The following is a 19937-nucleotide window of genomic DNA, read 5'->3' as shown; positions in this document are numbered from 1 at the left end:
AACATGTGGAATGGCATTAGGCAACTCACTTTTGCCAGCTGTGATCCTCTGTCTGCTTACTGAGGTATTGTCGTTAGCCATCTTTACTATCTAGTGGAATTAAGAGTTTCTGATATTTCTTTTAAAGAATCTGTCTTCTTTGGTTGACATCCGTTCTCCAAAAGTTCACTTGAAATCTTCACATCTACCTTCTAACCAGGAATGTTAGAAACTGAGTTGCTTGTTCATTTTGCTAGGAGCAAATCTTGAGGATGTTGGAGTGGAAAAACATAGCAAAAACTACTTTTACGAAGGCAACAGACAGTAGCAAGGCAGCTTATTTAATCTGGTAAATAAATGAAGGAATGTCGGCCTCAAGCTGATCTGTGACACTTTCAAGTGCCTTTACGAAGCTATACAAGATGAAATTAAACTGCATCAAAGAAATGCATACATATATACATATTTATAGATCTATCAGAAGCATCTCTAAATCACATTCAGAATCACAGCTATATTCCTGCCAAGATAAATAAACTATTAATAGTAGAGTGTGGAGTGGCTTCTACTATCAAAAGGATCCTTGTTTGCAGTCATCACTTAAATTTTTTGGCAAAGGAAAAGGCAAGGCCTCCGTTGCTAATTTCAGCATCTGAGCGAAACTTCATTCATAATCTATTACTTATTACTTATTTATTTTAAATGTTTATATATGCTTCCTTTCAAACCCAACGTTTCCCGGGGTAGGTCACACCATGTTAATGGCACCAAGTACAATTATGAAAAATTAAATAAAACATTAAAACACAATAATTAAAGTACACAACCATAAAAGATTCTAGCAACAGCTGGCATAGTTAATACATTTCTAAGCAGCGAATATGTTTAATGGATTAAACATTAATAGATTAAACATTAAACATTAATTGATTAAAATGCCTGAGAGAATGAAAACATCTTTACTGTCTTTTCAGTATTGTGGAAACTTTAATTCTAGGTGCACTGTACTAAAAAGAATACCTCAGGTCAGGGTCAGCCATTGAATAATCTTGTGGCCATTCAACAGAGCAGAATGCTATCCCCCAATACGTGATGACCTGCTTTACGACCATCAAGACATAAAACCATAATGGGCAGGCTCCATTAGGGATTTAAGCTGAAGACTACCTGTACACTAATAACCACTAATAAAAATGTTATTTTCATCCCAAACCTTTCTTACATCAGTGCTCTTACCTAAATTGTTTTCAATTATGAATTCTAACATCTATCCCATTGCAATTCTATGGTTCCATATTATGGTGATTTTATTATGGTTTTATTTTAATTCAATATATTATCTCCTATATTATATTGTCCACTCTGTCTGTCTGTCTGTCTGTCTGTCTGTCTGTCTGTATCTATCTATCTATCTATCTATCTATCTATCTATCTATCTATCTATCTATCTATCTATCACACTTTATTTAAACTGACTTTGTATATTAATGATTGCAGGACCTCTGTGGATGCCATATGCTAAATAAATAAAACTGTTCTCAAATATATATATATATATATATATATATATATATATATATATATATATATATATATATATATATATATATATATATATATATATATATATATATATATATATATATATATATATATATATATATATATATATATATATATATATATATATATGTTTTCTGAGGTTTTCGCGGGTGTTTGTATGTGGATCTTTGGTCGTTCGGGTTTTTCCCCACGTAGAACTAAAGGTGTAGGAGCAACGTTTCGACGGAATCCCATCCGTCATCATCAGGCTGGTGGCTTCAGCTTCCTTCTTCTGGGAGAAGCATGTGGCTGTTTGTTCCTCTTTTTTAAACTGCCAGAGGGGGTGTGTTCTGTGGGTGGAGGTGTGCTCTGATTGGGTGGGGGATTAAGTGTGTTCTGATTGGGTGGGAGTGTGTTTTGAATGGTGGGTGTGTTCTGATTGGGTGGGGGTGTGTTTTGAGTGGATGGGCTGGTCTCACATGACATCACCACCACACAACCATTCAAAAAGCAAATCCGAACCCACAATGATAACGAGACACACAACCACAAAACAAAAACCTAACTACAGCTGCAACATCAGCCACTTTAAACCCCTCCAAACCACACAATAAGCAAACTGACACCCACTATAAAAACAGGGCACCACCACAAACACGAAGCCAAACAAAAGCAGCACAACTCACCAGCTCAGGTCTAAGGCTGGCAGCTGAGACCAGCCCATCCACTCAAAACACACCCCCACCCAATCAGAACACACCCACCATTCAAAACACACTCCCACCCAATCAGAACACACTTAATCCCCCACCCAATCAGAGCACACCTCCACCCACAGAACACCCCCCCTCTGGCAGTTTAAAAAAGAGGAACAAACAGCCACTACCACATGCTTCTCCCAGAAGAAGGAAGCTGAAGCCACCAGCCTGATGATGACGGATGGGATTCCGTCGAAATGTTGCTCCTACACCTTTAGTTCTACGCGGGGGAAAACCCGAACGACCAAAGATCCACACATATATATATATATATATATATATATATATATATATATATATATATATATATATATATATTACAGTTCTCCACTCTTGCTTCTTTCTGTAGCAACGTTTTTTTAGTCTCCATCTAAAGGATTTAGATATTATATTTTATATAAACCATACTCCCAGGCAGAGCTCTAGCAAGTCAATTAAATTGAAGTTTCTTTATAATGTTGGGTTCTCACAACCCCTAACTCAAGGCTTGGCTGGCCTACCTTATTGCTGGAGGTTTTTAAGAAGAGACTGGACAGTCACTTGTCTGAAATGGTATAGGGCAGGGGTGTTAAACTGCCGGCCCGCGGGCCGGAGCATCACAGAGAAACCACGCCCATGCCATTTTCGGCAATGGGAAAAAGTTCCGATATGTCACGCGACGTCACGTGACGTCGCAAGTTTGACATGCCTGGTATAGGATGTCCTGCTTGAGCAGGGGGCTGGACTAGAAGACCTCCAAGGTCCCTTCCAGCTCTGTTCTTATTGACTGACCTTTTTCATGCTTACTGTTCTTCTCCTTCCTGCCCCACTTGGTTCCACTTGTCTCTCACATATTAGAAATTGCACAATGGTCCCCCAAATTTAATAAGTTTTCATTCTCAATAGGGCAGAGATCTCCATGCTGGTCTTAAAATCAATCCTAAATCTCACTGGGGCATTCTATGACCACCACCCCCATGTGCCACATCCGGCCCTTTAATTGTCCCTCTCCTTCCCGTGGGAGGTGAGTTGAAAATTTGAAATCAAATGTAAGTAAGTGTGCTGCAGGGGGCAGAAAAAGAAGCCAAGTTGGTTCCTTCAGTTGGCTGGTGGCTACGGGAGGGAAGAAAGCACTTTGTGGTACCTGTGGATCAGCCCTTGCTTGGAGCAACCTGAGAAGTTGAGTAGATGGAGTCTGAGGACCTGAAATCAAGTTAAATTGGTTCAGACCCTCCACAACAGTACCAGTTTCTCAGGTGGCCCCTTGGAAAAATTAATTGCCCATCCTTGATCTAATAGAATAATAGAGTTGGAAGGGACTTGGTCTTCTAGTCCAACCCCCTTTTCAAGCAGGAGACCCTATACCATTTCAGACAAATGGTTGTCCAATCTCTTTTTGAAAGCCTCTAGTGATGGAGCAACCACAGCCTCTGAAAACAAGTCCATTGGTTGATTGCTCTCACCATTAGGAAATTTATCATTACTTCTAGGTTGCCTCTCTCCTTGGTTAGTTTCCATCCATTGTTTCTTGTCTTGTCCCTCAAATATTGGAACACTGCTATCTTGTCTTCTCCAGTCCTTCTTTTCATTAGACTAGACCAGTGGTGGCGAACCTATGGCACGCGTGCCAGAAGGGGGTACTCGGAGCCCTCTCTGTGGGCACACGCGCCTTGCTCTTTGGCTACGTTTTTGCAGGAAAAAGCCATTTCTCAAGCCCCTTCCTAGCCAAAACAAGCCTCCGGAGCTAGTATGCTGTTTTCAGCTTTGAATTATATCAAATCTGACACCAGAAACAGACTAAGAGATGACCTGAGTGCTGCATGTGTTGCTCTCAAACTTACAAAGTATAAGCCAAGGTTAGACAAATTATCAGCATGCACACAACAGCAAAAATCACATTCATTGTTCAAAAGTATGCCAAATGCAAAGTTTTACCTTTCAGTAAAAAGTTGTTTGTATCATTCAAAGCTTTGCTATTTGTTTTTCTTTTAAGACAAAAGATGTTAATGTATGAGTTGTTGTTTTTTTCTAAACTAAAACCTCAGTATTCAGATTAAATTGCCGTGTTGGCACTTTGCAATAAATAAGTGGGTTTGGGGTTGCAGTTTGGGCACTCGGTCTCGTTCTTCGTATGTTTTAGCCTCCAATCCCCTAATCATTCTTCTTGTTCTTCTCTATACTCTGCGTTCTTTCCAGATTTTGATACATCCAGATCCTCAGTAGCTTTCAAAGCTATCTGGAATTGGCAAGGCACGCTTCATTCCAGAAAACCCATTAAATCAAAGGGCTTCAAAGTGGCCTTAAGTAAAAAAAAAAAGGTAAAGTAAAATCCCTGTGGATTTTACTCCGCTAGTCGTTGCCAACTATTGGGGGTGGTAAAGTGAAATCCTCAGGGGGTCATCTCCATTTTAAAAGCCATTGAGCCAGCACTGTCAGAAGTCATTTTTGTGGTCATGTGACCAGCATGATGTCATGGAGTGCTTTATCTTCCCACTGAAGTAGTCACAAGAGCAATAGCACTTCGACTTATATAGCACTTCATAACGCTTTACAACATTATGTTTTACAGCAGCGGTCTCCAAACCTTTCCGGCTCGGTTGACCCGCGGCGAAGGGGGAAGAGAGGGGATGGTTTCACACTCACGCATTTGTCACTTTCACAAATGCAAGTGTGCACACTAGGCTACCACTTCCATGACCCAGTTCTGAAGGGGGCACAGCCCGGCACCGGGCTGCAGACCAGGGGTTGGGGACCCCTGCTTTACAGCGCTCCTTAGGCAGTTTAACAGAGTCAGCGTGTTGCCCCCAATAATCTGGCTCCTCATTTTAGCAACCTCGGAAGGATGGAAGGCTGAGTCAACCTTGAGTTGGTCAGTCTTGAACTGGCAGTGGGCAGAATTATCCTGCAATACTGCATTCTAACTAGTGTTGCATTCTAACCATGGCTCTGTGGTACCTGTTTATTTACTCACGTTTGCATGCTTTCGAATTACTAGGTGGGCAGGAGCTAGGGTGAAGATGGGGAGCTCACCCCATCAAGTGATGCTCAGGTCTCAGACCTGGCTATCAGTTTTCCAGCTGACAAGCCCAGCATCATGGGCTTAACCATACCGGAATCCCCTTAGCTTATGACTTCTACAACGTGTTCATCTTAAGTTCCTTACTAGTAAAATGGGAACAGGAATGTCTAACATTGAGAGTTCCTGTGTGCCCGGGTCATGTTTTAGAAATGTTAAAACGTGTTCAGTATTCTCATCAGCAAACATGGATTTGTTTGTGGCCTCCACAGGGAATTTTGTAGGACGTCTGCACTAATTGATTTCTGCAAAGTGATTATTTTTGCCAAGCATAAGATTTCATTTCGGCTGGATTAGCTCTGAAATGGGTACCTTTATTCTGTTAGGGAGTGAGGATATTTTCAAAATTCAAGCTGCTTCGCCAGTTCTAAGGTAAAATGACTAAACATGTGACAATAATGAAAACAAACATTCTGACAAATAAATTCTATTATCTATCTGTCTGTCTGTCTATCCATCTATCTCTGTTTATATCTATCTATCTCTGTTTATATCCGTCTATCTATCCATCTATTTATCACATTATTAAACATCTCTCTCATAGAGGGACTCTGGACAATATACAATAAAATATTTAAATACAAAAACTGCAGTAGTCCTTGACTTAAAACCATTTAGTGACCATTCAAAGTTTCAGTGGCACTGAAAAAGGTGGCTTATGACCCTTTTTTACACTTACAACCGTTACAACATCCCCATGGTCATATGATCAAAATTTGGTTGCTTGGCAATTGGTTCATATTTATGACCGTTGCTGTGTCCCAGAGTCATGTGATGACTTTTTGTGACCTTCTGACAAGCAAAGTCAATGGGGGAGCCAGATTCACTTAACAACCGTGTTACAAATTTAACAACTGCAGTGATTCACATAACAACTGTGGCAAAGCTCACTTAACTAAGCCTTGCTTAGCAATGGAAATTTGGGGCTCAATTCTGGTTGTAAGTCAACAACCATTTGTACTCTCCTGGCTAGTTTGCCTCTAAGATAATTGTAAAACGTCAAACAATTGTGTTCTTCAGGATTTGAGTAAAGGGCTTGACCGCCCAGCCAAAGTTTCACTCAAGTTCAGCTTCTAAAATGCTAATTACTGGAACATTTAATTACAATTAGGTTAGCCAAATAGGAAGCTGTTATTTATAGCTATAATTAAAGGCTGGTCATTGTTTCTAGTAGCATTCAGAACATTAGCTGGTATACAAGATATGAAACAATTGCCTCTGAAATTGTTTGAAAACTCCTCTGATTTCAAAGAGCCCTCAGACATCGTAATCTATCTTAAGCCCATCTTTCATCTGTTTATCTCTTGGTATAAATTCTGAACAGGTAAAAGAAGTATAGAGTGCTTCAATTAGTGTCCCCTCTTTTTTAAAGGTGCAAATATATTAAATTAAATACATTAAATTTAGACGGAGGACACACTTTCAGTGCTTTGAGTTATCATAACTAAATAAAGTCTCCCTTTTCAGAAAAGGTAGTAATGCATAGCTGTGAGAGTTGAACTATAAGGAAGGCTGAGCATCAAAGAATTGATGATTTCAAATTGTGGTGCTGCAGGAGACTCTTGAGAGTCCCTTGGATTGCAAGGAGATCAAGTCTCGTTTATCCTAAAGGAAATCAGCCCTGACGTTTCTTGGAAGGACAGGTACCGAAGCTGAGGCTCCAATACTTTGGCCACCAAATGAGAAGAAAGGACTCATTGGAAAAGACCGTGATGCTGGGAAAGACTAAAGGCAAAAGGAGAAGAGGATGGTAGAGGATGAGATGGTTGGACAGTGTCACCAATGCAATGACCATGAATTTGGGCAAGCCCGGGTGTGCTGTAGTCCATAGGGCAGGGGTAGGCAACCTTGGCTCTTTTATGACTCGTGGACTTCAACTCCCAGAATTCCTGAGCCACCATGGCTCAGCTTGGAAACTCTCCCTTTCCCCTCAGTGTGGCTGGCTCAGGAATTCTGGGAGTTGAAGTCATAAAAGAGCCAAGGTTGCCTACCCCTGGCCTAGACAATCTGGGTCATAACAATAGGTAGCAATTCTGGGAGTTGAAGTCCACGACTCATAAAAGAGCCAAGGTTGCCTATCCCTGCCATAGGGTCATGAAGAGACAGACACGACTTAGCAACTGAACAACAATAATTCAAAAGGGACACATCTCCAAGTGGGAACCACTGTATGTATGTTGTATGACCTCTTGAGAACAGATAAGTCTCTGAAGTTGGGCTAGACTGACTCTTTGTCTAATGGAACTGGACTATAACGTTGGCAAAGAATCTCTGGAACAATCTGAGCAGTGTCCTCAAAGAAAGCTACAAATTTCAAGATGTATCACAGCTCCCTACTAGCCTGAGGTTCTAATGCTAAAACATTTGGAGAGCACCATTATGGATATGTATGTACCTGTGATTTCTTACAGATAAATTTCTGGAAGCTTTCTTTCATGGCGGGTGGATGATTGTGGTTGTGCCACACAGTCTCTTCATAAACCTTGGATATAGATCTATAAACTCATCCACTCTTTGAACCAATATGTTTCTTTTCTGTGAACTATTCCTGCTACACTTCATTCCCTTTCTAGGCTGACTTTTGTCCCTGTGGTTTATGATTTAACGCCTATAACCAATTAAGGTTATCTAACATGGGGCAGATATTGGAGAGAGCGTCATAATCTTAGCTACATGGTGATTAAACTTTGGTCAGAGGGACATGGGGAAGGCCAGAGTTTTCTGTGCTCAGACATTGAGGGGTGACATGATAGCAGTGTTCCAATATCTCAGGGGCTGCCCCAAAGAAGAGAGAGTCAAGCTATTCTCCAAAGCACCTGAAAGCAGGACAAGAAGCAACGGATAGAAACTAGTCAAGGAGAGAAGCAACCTAGAACTAAGGAGAAACTTCCTGACAGTGAGAACGATTAACCAGTGGAACCACCTGCCTCCAGAAGCTGTGAATGCTCCAACACTGGAAGTTTTTAAGAAGAGACTGGACAGCCATTTGCCTGAAATGGTATAGGGTTTCCTGCCTGAGCAGGGGGTTAGACTAGATGACCTCAAAGGTCCCTTCCAACTTATTATTATTTTTATTATTATTATTATTATTATTATTATTATTATTATTATTATTATTATTATTAGTATTATTATTAGTATTATTATTATTATTATTGATTTGTTGTTGTTAGCTGCAAAGTCATGTCCATCACGACCCCATGGACAACATTCCTCCAGGCCTTCCTGTCCTCTACCATCTTCTGGAGTCCATTTAGGCTCACGCCTACTGCTTCAGTGACTCCATCCAGCCACCTCATTCCCTGTCGTCCCCTTCTTCTCTTGCTCTCAACCTTTCCCAGCATGAGGCTCTTCTCCAGTGAGTCCTTCCTTCTCATTAGGTGGCCAAAGTATTGGAGTTTCAAGTTCAGGATCTGGCCTTCTAAAGAGCAGTCAGGGTTGATCTCCTCTAGGACTCACCGGGTTGGTCGCCTGGCAGTCCAAGGGACTCGCAGGAGTCTTCTCCAGCACCATAGTTCAAAGGCCTCAATTCTTTTGGCGCTCAATCTTTCTTATGGTCCAACTTTCACAGCCATATATTGCAACTGGGAAGACCATAGCCTTGACTATACGCATTTTTGTTGGCAGGGTGATGTCTCTGCTTTTTAGTGTGCTGTCTAGATTTGCCATGGCTTTCCTCCCCAGGAGCAAGCATCTTTTAATTTCTTGGCTGCAGTCCCCGTCTGCAGTGATCTTGGAGCCCAGGAAAATAAAATCTGTCTTATCTACAGAGACATTATTATGGGGATAAAATGCTCTGGGAGAAAAGCAGGAAGTGAATGATACTAATAGTAATAACAACAACAATAACAGTCTATATTCAGTCGCTATGAATGTTATTATAACACTCATCTTCACATACTGAACAAGCTTAAATTGGTCCAGGCCTTCTAAGTATAAATCTTGCATACTGACTGTATTAAAAATTTGGCATACATTAACTGAGAATGGAAACACGTGAGCTTTCTTATTTATTGGCTTTTGGGGGGCTTTGTGAAAGTGCGGTTCTGCAGCCTAAAACTTCTTGGAACAAATGCCATTTTTTATATATTTTTTGTGAGCAATTTCTGCATCTGGTGCATTCCTGCTCACATTAGTCTCACTTTAGAAATCTTTTTTGAATGGGGGTTCAACACTCTGCTTTTCTGTCTCTTTACATTTGGACATATGCCACTAAATTAGCACAGGGCATTAATTTTATTGCCGGGTGATTTATTTAGTCAATAAAAAGGTTGCAGTTGTTTCTGTAAATTCATTTGCTCTGGCAATCTATCTCTTTATGAAAGAGAGCAGAATTTAGCTGTCCTGGCAAATAAATAGTTCACGGAATGTTTGGTGCCGATAGTTTTCCATCATGATGTAAAACTTCATGGGGCCTAAAAAGCTAATAAAATCTAAGATGTGTTGTCATTTTATGTTTTGTTTTCATAATGGGACAAGTTTACTTGTTCAAATGCATAGCAAGACAGATCTAAATCTTATTATGGTCACCTAATGTAAGATGTGCAGCATCTGAAGCCAGATATAATTAATTCATTTCCTCTTACTTTCTGCAGCCTTTCCGTTGTGCTCACTGCCATTATTCCTGCAACATATCTGGTTCCCTCAAAAGACATTATAACAGGAAACATCCCAGTGAAGTGTACGTTAATGCAGGCTCTGGTGAATTCGCAGCTGAAGCCCTTCTCCAGCAAGGTAATCTGTCTGTTTTGAAAGCACAGAGACTTTCCTTTCCATTAACCTGTAGTTGCTTTTCTCACAAAGAGAATATTTTGCAGTTGTTGCCTTAGTTAGTTTTTCTTCTGATAAATGATGGCTTTCCTTCTCCTTCCCTCTCTATGGAATGACTCTGAGCATCATCTCCAAGAAAAAAAAATGGTTTAAGTTGAAACTGACAAAACACATGAATGAGAATTCTAATATGATGTTCTTCACTGGGGGAAAAATAATCCAAATTTATTTCGGTGTGTCATGTGAAACATCTGAAAGGAGCAACATTCTAATTGCCCATATATGGCTTGGGTTGGGTTGGGTTAAGCTAGGCTGGGCTGGGCTGGGCTGGGTTGGGTTGAGTTGAGTTGGGTCAGTTACGCTGAGTTGTGTTGGATGAGTGGGCTTGGTTGAGTTGAGTTGGATTTGGTCCGGCATCTCCAAACCTGAACATGGAAATCAGCTTCCATCAATCTCTGACCTGCGAATCTCACCAGCTGTTTCTGTTTATTTTCTTCTTCTTTTTTTAAGAGAATATATATAGTTACCCAATCACTCTCAGTGACTCTGAACAGCTTACAAAAACAGTTGAAACAATAACCCCTACCCGCCTTGTGGCAACAGTCAATCAGATTTGATAAATCCTTTGGGGTTGTGCAAAAATTTGGAGAGATATTTTGCTTCAATCATTCCTTCAACAAAGCACGATCTGTCTGTTCAAAATGAAGTCACACTTGGCCTCTCACCACTTGTCAGAGTCACAAGTCCTGTTAAAACAACAGTCATTTATATCAAAGTGAAGTGCCCTGCCTAAAATGCATCTGATTGTGTAAGTCTGACGTGTGATTCATTACAAGAATTACTGACCAGATTCTTATGAATGTGGCCTGAAGTTAGAATCCTGATTAGTTACTCCTTTGCTGAAGCTTCCCGGGCCACATTCATTTCAAATTTCATTCCAAAACAGATTTACTTCCTAGAGATGTAAAATTAGCTGGACCTTCTTCCGAATAGTGAATTGAGCATCAGAAAATTGGCCAGACAGATGGCACATTAAAAAGAAATACTTCTTTTTTTTTGACATCAAAATAAGTTTTTTTTTTAAAGAGTTTGGAGAACAGTAGAGTATTCAAATGTAATCTCTCAGGAGATTGTCTTTCATCTCTTAACGGACACCGTGCTGCTGTGCAGTTTGGCAATCTGGCCGTATAATCAAATATCTTGCAAGGTATGAAAGGGATTTAAAAGATCCAGGACACCACAAAAAAATGTAACATTCCTGCCAATGCAGAAATAAAGGCTCACAATTTAGATTGTGGTGTCTTTTAAGAAAAGATGACTTTTCTTATTTTATTTCTGACTGTTTCCACGTTATCTTTCTACGTCGAATGATGTTATGTAAAAGTCTCTTTCCCCCTTTGAGACTAGCTTGGGAGGATTTAAAATTTCCCCCGTTTTGTTACACTAGAAAAGATGCCAGCATAATGCAAGGCTGCTCTGAGTAATGAATAAAACATAATTTTCCCAAGCATGACATTTTAAAGCATTGCCAAATTATTCTTTTTTTTCTTTACTGGGCTTTTTTTTCCTCCTCCCTCCCCAAAGAATTTATGTCGATAAGAAGCATGAATCTGTGTTTCAGCAGCCTGGAAATGGGAGTACGAGACAAATGTGTTGAGGAATTTGCATTGAGTTTTCCTTCCAGTGTCAAAAGACATTTGAGCAAGACAGATTAGCATAAAATATATGAGAGGCTATTTAGAGTCCTGGCCATGGTTGAGAATAATAGCAAGAGTTTATGATGACTTCATAGATGGATCACAGTATGTGCTAGGAAGGGAAGTTGCTCAGGAATTTGAAGTACAGGTAGTACTCAGCGTACAACCATTTGAAGTTACAATGGCACTGAAAAAGGGGCTTATGACCATTTCTCATCCTTAACGACCCTTGCACCATCCCTGTGGTGACACGATCAAAATTCAGCTGCTTGGGAACTGGCATGAATGTATGACAATTGCAGTGTTCCGGGGTTGTGCGATCCCCTTTTGTGACTCTCTGATGAGCAAAATCAAAGGGGAAGCCAGATTCTGTGCAACGACTTAACAACTGTGGCTGGAAAGGTTGTAAAATGAGGCAAAACTCACTTACTAACTGTCTTGCTTTGGGCTCAATTGCATTCGTAACCTGAGGACTACCTGTACATCAGGGCTTTTCAACCTTTTCACCCGTTGTACCACTTTTAGGATATGGCAACATCCGAGTACCACCAGTCACCAAGCAAGGTGTCAAAAACTTGATGACCAAAAAAAAAAAGGAAAAAAGTGATGAAGTACAGGTAGTCCTCGACTTACAACAGTTCGCTTAGTGACTGTTCGAAGTTACAATGGCACTGAAAAAAGTGCCCCCCAAGCCACAGCCGAGCAAGACACCTGCCTGACTGCCTGGTGACGCTCTTCCTCCTGTCCAAGGTTTTCGTTGTTGTGAGCATTTCTGTTGAGGATTGGCAGCGGGGATGGGGTGGGGTGCTTGGTTTTTATTCCCCCCGACTGCTGGGTGGTTGCAACAGGTTTTGGTCACTTCACATGACCCTGGGACACTGTGACCGTCATAAATATGAATCGGTTGCCAAGCCTCTGAATATAAATCACAAGACCCTGGAGATGCTGCAACATTCCAGCTGATCGGCACTTCTTCTGGGCTCAGCAGAAGCTTCAGGATCAGCGCTGAGCTCCAGTTGGAGCCGGGCACTGATCCTGGCGCTTCCGCTGAACCCTGAGAGCCCTGCAGCTCCATCCATCTCTCGCTCAGGCTTGGGTGGTGCTGCCACCGGTTCAGCTCATTCCCCTCCCCAACTACCACTTTTCTAGGATGGTCGCGTTCCATCTTCCAGTGGCCAATGTACCACAGGTGGTACCCGTACCACTGGTTGAAAAGCCCTGCTGTACATGATCTAGCTTGGGACTTGTTATAGGGTGGAGGAACTGCTTAGTTGATTCCTTCCTACTTGCAAGATATATCATGTATCAACAAACAGTATATAGAGTTATAGTGCTGCTTTTTGATGAATCCCAAGTTTTTAGAAGTTTGTTGACTGGGATATCATAGAAGACATATGGATGATGCCATCTTTGGAGCAGCTTTCGCCAGGAGTCCTCTTAGAACATAGAATAATAGAATTGGAAGGGACTTTGGAGGTCTTCTAGTCCAGCCCCCTCCTAATCCTAACCCTATACCAGTGATGGCGAACCTTTTAGAGACCGATTGCCCAAACTGCAACCCAAAACCCACTTATTTATTGCAAAGTGCCAACACGGCAATTTAATCTGAATACTGAGGTTTTAGTTTAAAAAAACCCACAACTCATGCATTAACATCTTTTGTCTTAAAAGAAAAACAAATAGCAAAGCTTTGAATGATACAAACAACTTTTTACTGAAAGGTGAAACTTTGCATTTGGCATGCTTTTGAACAATGAATGTGATTTTTGCTGTTGTATGCATGCTGATAATTTGTCTAACCTTAGCTTATACTTTGTAAGTTTGAGAGCAATACATGCAGCACTCAGGTCATCTGTTAGTCTGTTTCTGGTGTCAGATTTGATATAATTCAAAGCTGAAAACAGCATACTCGCTCCGGAAGCTTGTTTTGGCTAGAAAGGGGCTTGAGAAATGGCTTTTTCCTGCAAAAACGTAGCCAAAGAGCAAGGCGCGTGCCCACAGAGAGGGCTCCGAGTGCACCCCCTCTGGCACGCGTGCCATAGGTTCACCACCACTGCCCTATACCATTTCAGAAAAATAGTTGTTTTTTCTGGGATGGAGCACTCTTTATTCCAACCCTCCTGGGATTCAGGAAAGCCAGCCAACTCTGTTTGTTTTAGCGGGCCTTGGGTGAACCTGTGCTAAAGCTTGTTTCCTTTCGCACTAGAGTGCTCCTTTAATTGCATTTTAATTGTCCCCTGGTGCATTGTGGATGCTCTCCTTCGTTATGCTGATTGCTAATGCATTTTTTTTTAAAACCTAGTATGGAAGATGTTGCTCGGAGGCAGCAGCAACTGAATCAGCACTATAAGCCCAGGAAAATAAAATATTATTTTTAAAAAAGTAGCATACTTATATACAAGAATCCCTCGACTTAGGACAGTAACTGAGCGTACAATTTCAGTCATGAGACATGGCGGTCGTTAAGCGGCTCACCATGTGACCAGACCACATTTTTATAACCATTTTTTGCTGCAGTCCTTAAGCAAACACTGTGATTGTCAGTTGAAAACCACGTTCACTAGGGCAGGGCTTTTCAACCAGTGGTACGGGTACCACCTGTGGTACATTGGCCCCTGACAGGTGGTACGCGACCATCCTAGAAAAGTGGTAGTGGGGGAGGGGAATGAGCTGAACCGGTGGCAGCACCGCACAAGCCTGAGCGAGAGATGGCTGGAGCTGCGGGGCTGTCAGGGCTCAGCGGAAGCGCCAGGATCAGCGCCAGGATCCAGCTGGAGCTTGGTGCTGATCCTGGCGCTTCTGAGCCCAGAAGAAGCATCGATCAGCTGGAATGTTGCAGCATCTCCAGGATCTTGGATTTAACATTCAGATGCTTGGCAACTGATTCATATTTATGATGGTCACAGTGTCCCAGGGTCATGTGAAATGACCAAAACCTGCTGCAACCACCCAATAAAATAAAAAGCAAACACACACACCCACTGCCAATCCTCAACAGAAATGCTCACAACAATGAAAACCTCAGACAGGAGGAAGAGCTCCGCCAGGCGGGCAGGCAGGTGTCTTGCTCGGCTGTGGCTTGGGGGGCACTTTTTTCAGTGCCATTCTAACTTCGAACAGTCACTAAGCGAACTGTTGTAAGTCGAAGACTACCTGTACTTTTTTTTTTTTGGTCGTCAGGTTTTTGACACTTTGCTAGGCGACTGGTGGTACTCGGATGTTGCCATAGTGGTACAATGGGTGAAAAGGTTGGAAAGCTCTGCACTAGGGGCCCTTTTTTGTGTGTGGCAGAAACTGAAAGTAAATACCAGTTTCCAGCAAAAAAAAAAAAAAGTCATGGATCTCAGTCACGTGGCTATGGGATGCAAGCTGTTGTTGTTGTTGTTGTTGTTGGTTGCGAAGTCGTGTCCGACCCATCGCGACCCTATGGACAATGTTCCTCCAGGCCTTCCTGTCCTCTACCATCTTCTGGAGTCCGTTTAAGCTCACGCCTGCTGCTTCAGTGACTCCATCCAGCCACCTCCTTCTCTGTCGTCCCCTTCTTCTCTTGCCCTCAACCTTTCCCAGCAAGCTGTACACGGCCATAAATGCAGGCTAGTTGTCAACTGCTCAAAAGGTGGTCACATGACCCCAGAGACAAAGCCGATCGTCAGAACTTTGAATCCAGGTGATTCGGGGGTCTATCATAACTTCATAGAGTCGCTAAGCAACCGGTTGTAAGTCGAGGGTTACCTGTTTTCATTTTGGCTAAATACGTTATGCGAATCAAACTACTGTGGTTTAATACATTGTGTGCAGAGGTGCCCAAAAAGTTGGAGACCGGTTCCATGAAGAGAGGTGTGTCCGCGGACCAGAGGGGGTGTGGTTTTGTGTGCTGCCTGCATCCTGCAGATGGGGCTTTGCTTGGAGAGCTGCTGGTCTAGAGCGAGAGATAAATCAATATTGTTTATAGAAATTCTCAGTCATCCAGGTCATGTTTGTCCCAAAGGTGCTTTTTTGCCCCCAAAAAAGGCAAGTGGACTTTCTTGTTTTTTGTTTCTCATCCAAGAAGCTTCTTCAGTTCAGTTTGCAGCTTTCGGATAAATCAATGTTCCTTGATTATCAATATTTACATTTTGCGGGGAGAGAGGAGAAACTTCAAGTGAGCTGAGAATGTATATTTTGCTGTATATTTTTATGTCATATGCCCATGGTTTACTGGTAAGTAAGTGACCGTTCTTTTTTAGAGGCTGATATTTAAATGAAAAAGGAGCACAAATAATAATAATAATAATAATAATAATAATAATAATAATAATAATAATAATAAGAAGAAGAAGAAGAAGAAGAAGAAGAAGAAGAAGAAGAAGAAGAAGAAGAAGAAGAAGAAGAAGAAGAAGAAGAAGAAGAAGAAGAAGAAGAAGAAGTTGGAAGGGATCTTGGAGGTCATCTAGTCCAACCCCCTGCTAAGGCAGGAAACCCTATACCATTTCAGACAAATGGCTGTCCAGTCTCTTCTTAAAAACTTCCAGTGTTTTTGAATGTACAGATATGATAAAGTGAGGCAGGGCGCGCCGATCTCTATAAAAAACCCCCAACCTGTTTTTACCTTACCCCTGAAAGAAAACAGTAGGACTATAATATTGGTCACAATATATAGATAGGTTTGTACAGCGAAGTTCAAATCACTTTCAGTATGAGCCACTCTGTACAGCAAACCCTCTTGGGGTTCCAGCTACATAAATATTGCACTGTTTTCAGTAAATATCTCCCTGGCATCCTTCGCATTTTCCTCTTCCCAGATTTGAGCAGTCAGGAGTTTGCAAAACCAAGTTGTGTTCCTGGAGCTCTTTCCCTGCATTAATCCTCAGAATACATTTTCAGTCCATCCTGCAAAATATAAATCAAATCATTTCCAAAGGACCATTTTTTCAGGGATCTGGGCGACCGAAAATTGGGCTGCCTCGCTGTTTCAGAAGTGAGAAATCTTTCAATTTTATGTGTACCTTGGTGTCAGAAGCAGATAAGGTACACCATTCAGTGACCTTTTGGCTCTCTATTGCCACGTTGGTTAATGAATTGAAGAGAAATTAATTTTCTTTAGCTGTGATGTCAATTAACCACTCTGCAGAATATGCCAGTGGCTCAATGGCAGACTTTCATTTGTTGTTCCTTAATTAAAGTCAGAGTGACAAAGGTGGCTATTTTAATTAACCGAGTGTTATTGTTGCAGTTATTTTAATTTAAAAGAAAGAAGGAAAAGTCTGTCTTCTAATTGAGTTTTTATTAAGAGGGGAATATGGAATGAATATTTTAATTCAGGTTTTTGAAACTGGGAATGTCTTTGTCCTGTATCAAGAGCCATTTGCTTGTGACATATAAAGGCATTTAACAGAGAAGCACATCTAGCTTAAAATAAAATTTGGGAGGTGTCTTGTCTAACAGATTTAAAGACAATAGTAGTGGAGGTCCTAGAAAATCAGAAAAATACAGGAAAAAAATGCAGAATAAGTGTTGGAAGGGACCTTGGAGGTCTTCTAGTCCAACCCCTTGCTCCAGGAGGAGACCCTATACTGTACCATTTTAGACAGTGGCTGTCCAGTCTTTGAATACTTGAAGACCAATACATTTCAGCAAAGAACCTAATTTTTACTTAATTCTCCTAAATGAATTAGCAAAGAGTACTGCCAGTTCTCGACTTATGACCACTATAGAGCCCAAAATTTCTGTCGCTAAGTGAGACATTTGTTAAGTGAGCTTTGCTCCAACTTACAATCTTTCTTGCCACATTTGTTAAGTGAATCACTGCAGTTGTTAAAGTTAGCAACACGGTTGTTAAGTCAATCTGGCTTCCCCATTGACAGAAGGTTGCAACAGGGGTGACCTGATAGCCGTGTTCCAGTATCTCAGGGGCTGCCACAAAGAAGAGGGAGTCAAGCTATTCTCCAAAACACCAGAAGGCAGGAGAAGAAGCAACAGATGGAAACTAATCAAGGAGAGAAGCAACCTGGAACTAAGGAGAAACTTCCTGACAGTTAGAACAATTAACCAGTGGAACAACCTGCCTCCAGAAGCTGTGAATGCTCCAACAATGGAAGTTTTTAAGAAGAGACTGGGCACTTGTTTAATTCCCTTTTAATTTTTGTATTTGCTATTTATATATGCCCTGTTCACCGCCCTGAGTCCTTCGGGAGAAGGGCGGTATACAAATTTAATAAAAGTAAAAAGTAAAAGTAAAGCCATTTGTCTGAAATGGTATAGGGTTTCCTGCCTGAGCAGGGGGTTGGACTAGATGACCTCCAAGGTCCCTTCCAACTTACTATTATTATTATTATTATTATTACATGACCCCAAGACCTTGCAACCGTCATGAATGTATGAATGAGTGAGTCGGTTGCCAAGCGTTTGAATTTTGTTCACATGACCATGGGGATGCTGCAACGGGTTGTGTGAAAATGGTCGTAAGTCACTTTTTTTTCAGTGCTATTGTAAGTTCGAGCAGTTTGTCACCAAATGCACTATTATAGGTCAAGGACTATCTGTAATTCTCAATTGACAAAAAAAAAAGTAATCACAGGTTTCTCCACTAGCAGAATGGTATGCCTCTCCTACTTGGGAGTGAGGAGAGAGAGAGAGAGAGGGAGAGAGAGAGAGAGAGAGAGAGAGAGGGAGAGAGAGAGAGAGAACAATATAATATAGGAGATAATATATTAAATTAAAATAAAACCATAATAAAATCACCATAATATGGAACCATAGGATTGCAATGGGATAGATGTTAGAATTCATAATTTAGGTAAGGGCACTGATGTAAGAAAGGTTTGGGATGAAAACAACATTTTTATTAGTGGTTATTAGTGTACAGGTAGTCTTCAGCTTAAATCCCTGATGGAGCCTGCCCATTATGGTTTTATGTCTTGATGGTCGTAAAGCAGGTCATCACGTATTGGGGAACAGCATTCTGCTCTGTTGACTTCAAAACTACAACTATGCTGGAAAAGTAACTTTACAACCAATCCTTGCACTTACAACCCTCATAGCATCCTCACGGTCATGTGCAATTCGGGCATTTTACAACTGATGGCTCTTCACAACCTTGGCAGTTTCACCATTTGCATAGTTCACAGCCTGGCTTCCAACAAGCCAAGTCGATGGACAAGCCAACATTAAGTCACAAGCCGCAGTCATGTGATGTCTCACTTAACGACCATGAGTGAGTCACATAACGACCACAATGGGTGTGGGGCCATAAATCTGCTGCAGTCACATGATGCTTTGCTTAATGACCACATTGCTTAGTGACCAAGCAGCCAGTCCCAATTTGGGCTGTTAAGTGAGGACTAGCTATATACAATGCACATATTCATACAAGTAAGCAACATTCATCAGAAATATAGTTGTGCAACCATCAATTTGTAACCGTCTTCCAAAAATCCTTCTACGAAATGGCAAATGGTCAATATCTGCTGGATAAAATTGCTCGGATTCGAACTGGCCTGGACTCCAACTGGGCTGAGATGGAAGAACAAGACATGGACAGTCTTGTCGACGTCATCTGGGAAGAATTTGATCCTGTAACTCCTAAGGAAGTGGACAGGATTATGAGAAGGTTGAGCTCCTCCACATGCTTACTGGACCCGTGCCCTTCCTGGCTGGCCTATGCAGCTCGAGAGGGGACACGAGGCTGGTTCCTAGCGGTCATCTCTGCTTCTCTGAGTGAGGGTCACTTCCCCACCGCCTTGAAGGAGGCGGTGGTGAGACCTCTCCTCAAGAAGCCCACCTTAGACCCATCCTCTTTGAATAACTTTCGTCCAGTCTCCAATCTTCGCTTCCTTGCGAAGGTTGTTGAGAGCGTGGTGGCGCACCAACTTCCTCAGATCCTGGATGAAGCGGTTTATCTAGACCCGTACCAATCGGGTTTCAGGCCGGGCTACAGCACGGAGACGGCATTGGTCGCTCTGATGAATGATCTCTGGAGAGCCCGGGACAGGGGCCATTCCTCTGTCCTAGTCTTATTAGACCTCTCGGCGGCTTTCGATACCATCGACCATGGTATCTTGCTGCGACGCCTCAGGGGACTGGGAGTGGGAGGCACGGTTCTGCGTTGGTTCTCCTCCTTTCTCCAGGGTCGCTCGCAGTCGGTGCTGACAGGGGGAC

At 41.8% G+C, this 19937-nt stretch overlaps 1 protein-coding gene across 1 annotated transcript in view; it reads left to right on the top strand.

Moving 5' to 3' along the window:
• The window catches only part of ZFAT (zinc finger and AT-hook domain containing), a 144507-nt gene that overhangs the window by 81614 nt on the left and 42956 nt on the right, over positions 1-19937 (top strand). The window contains exon 12 of the mRNA XM_081323523.1: positions 9930-10068. Within this exon, the coding sequence (XP_081179649.1) occupies positions 9930-10068 (139 nt within the window). The remainder of the gene's footprint in view (positions 1-9929; positions 10069-19937) is intronic.

This window comes from Vipera berus, assembly GCF_964194415.1.
Source record: "Vipera berus genome assembly, chromosome: 3".
NCBI lineage: Eukaryota > Metazoa > Chordata > Lepidosauria > Squamata > Viperidae > Vipera > Vipera berus.
This window is presented reverse-complemented; position numbering and strand designations above follow the sequence as displayed.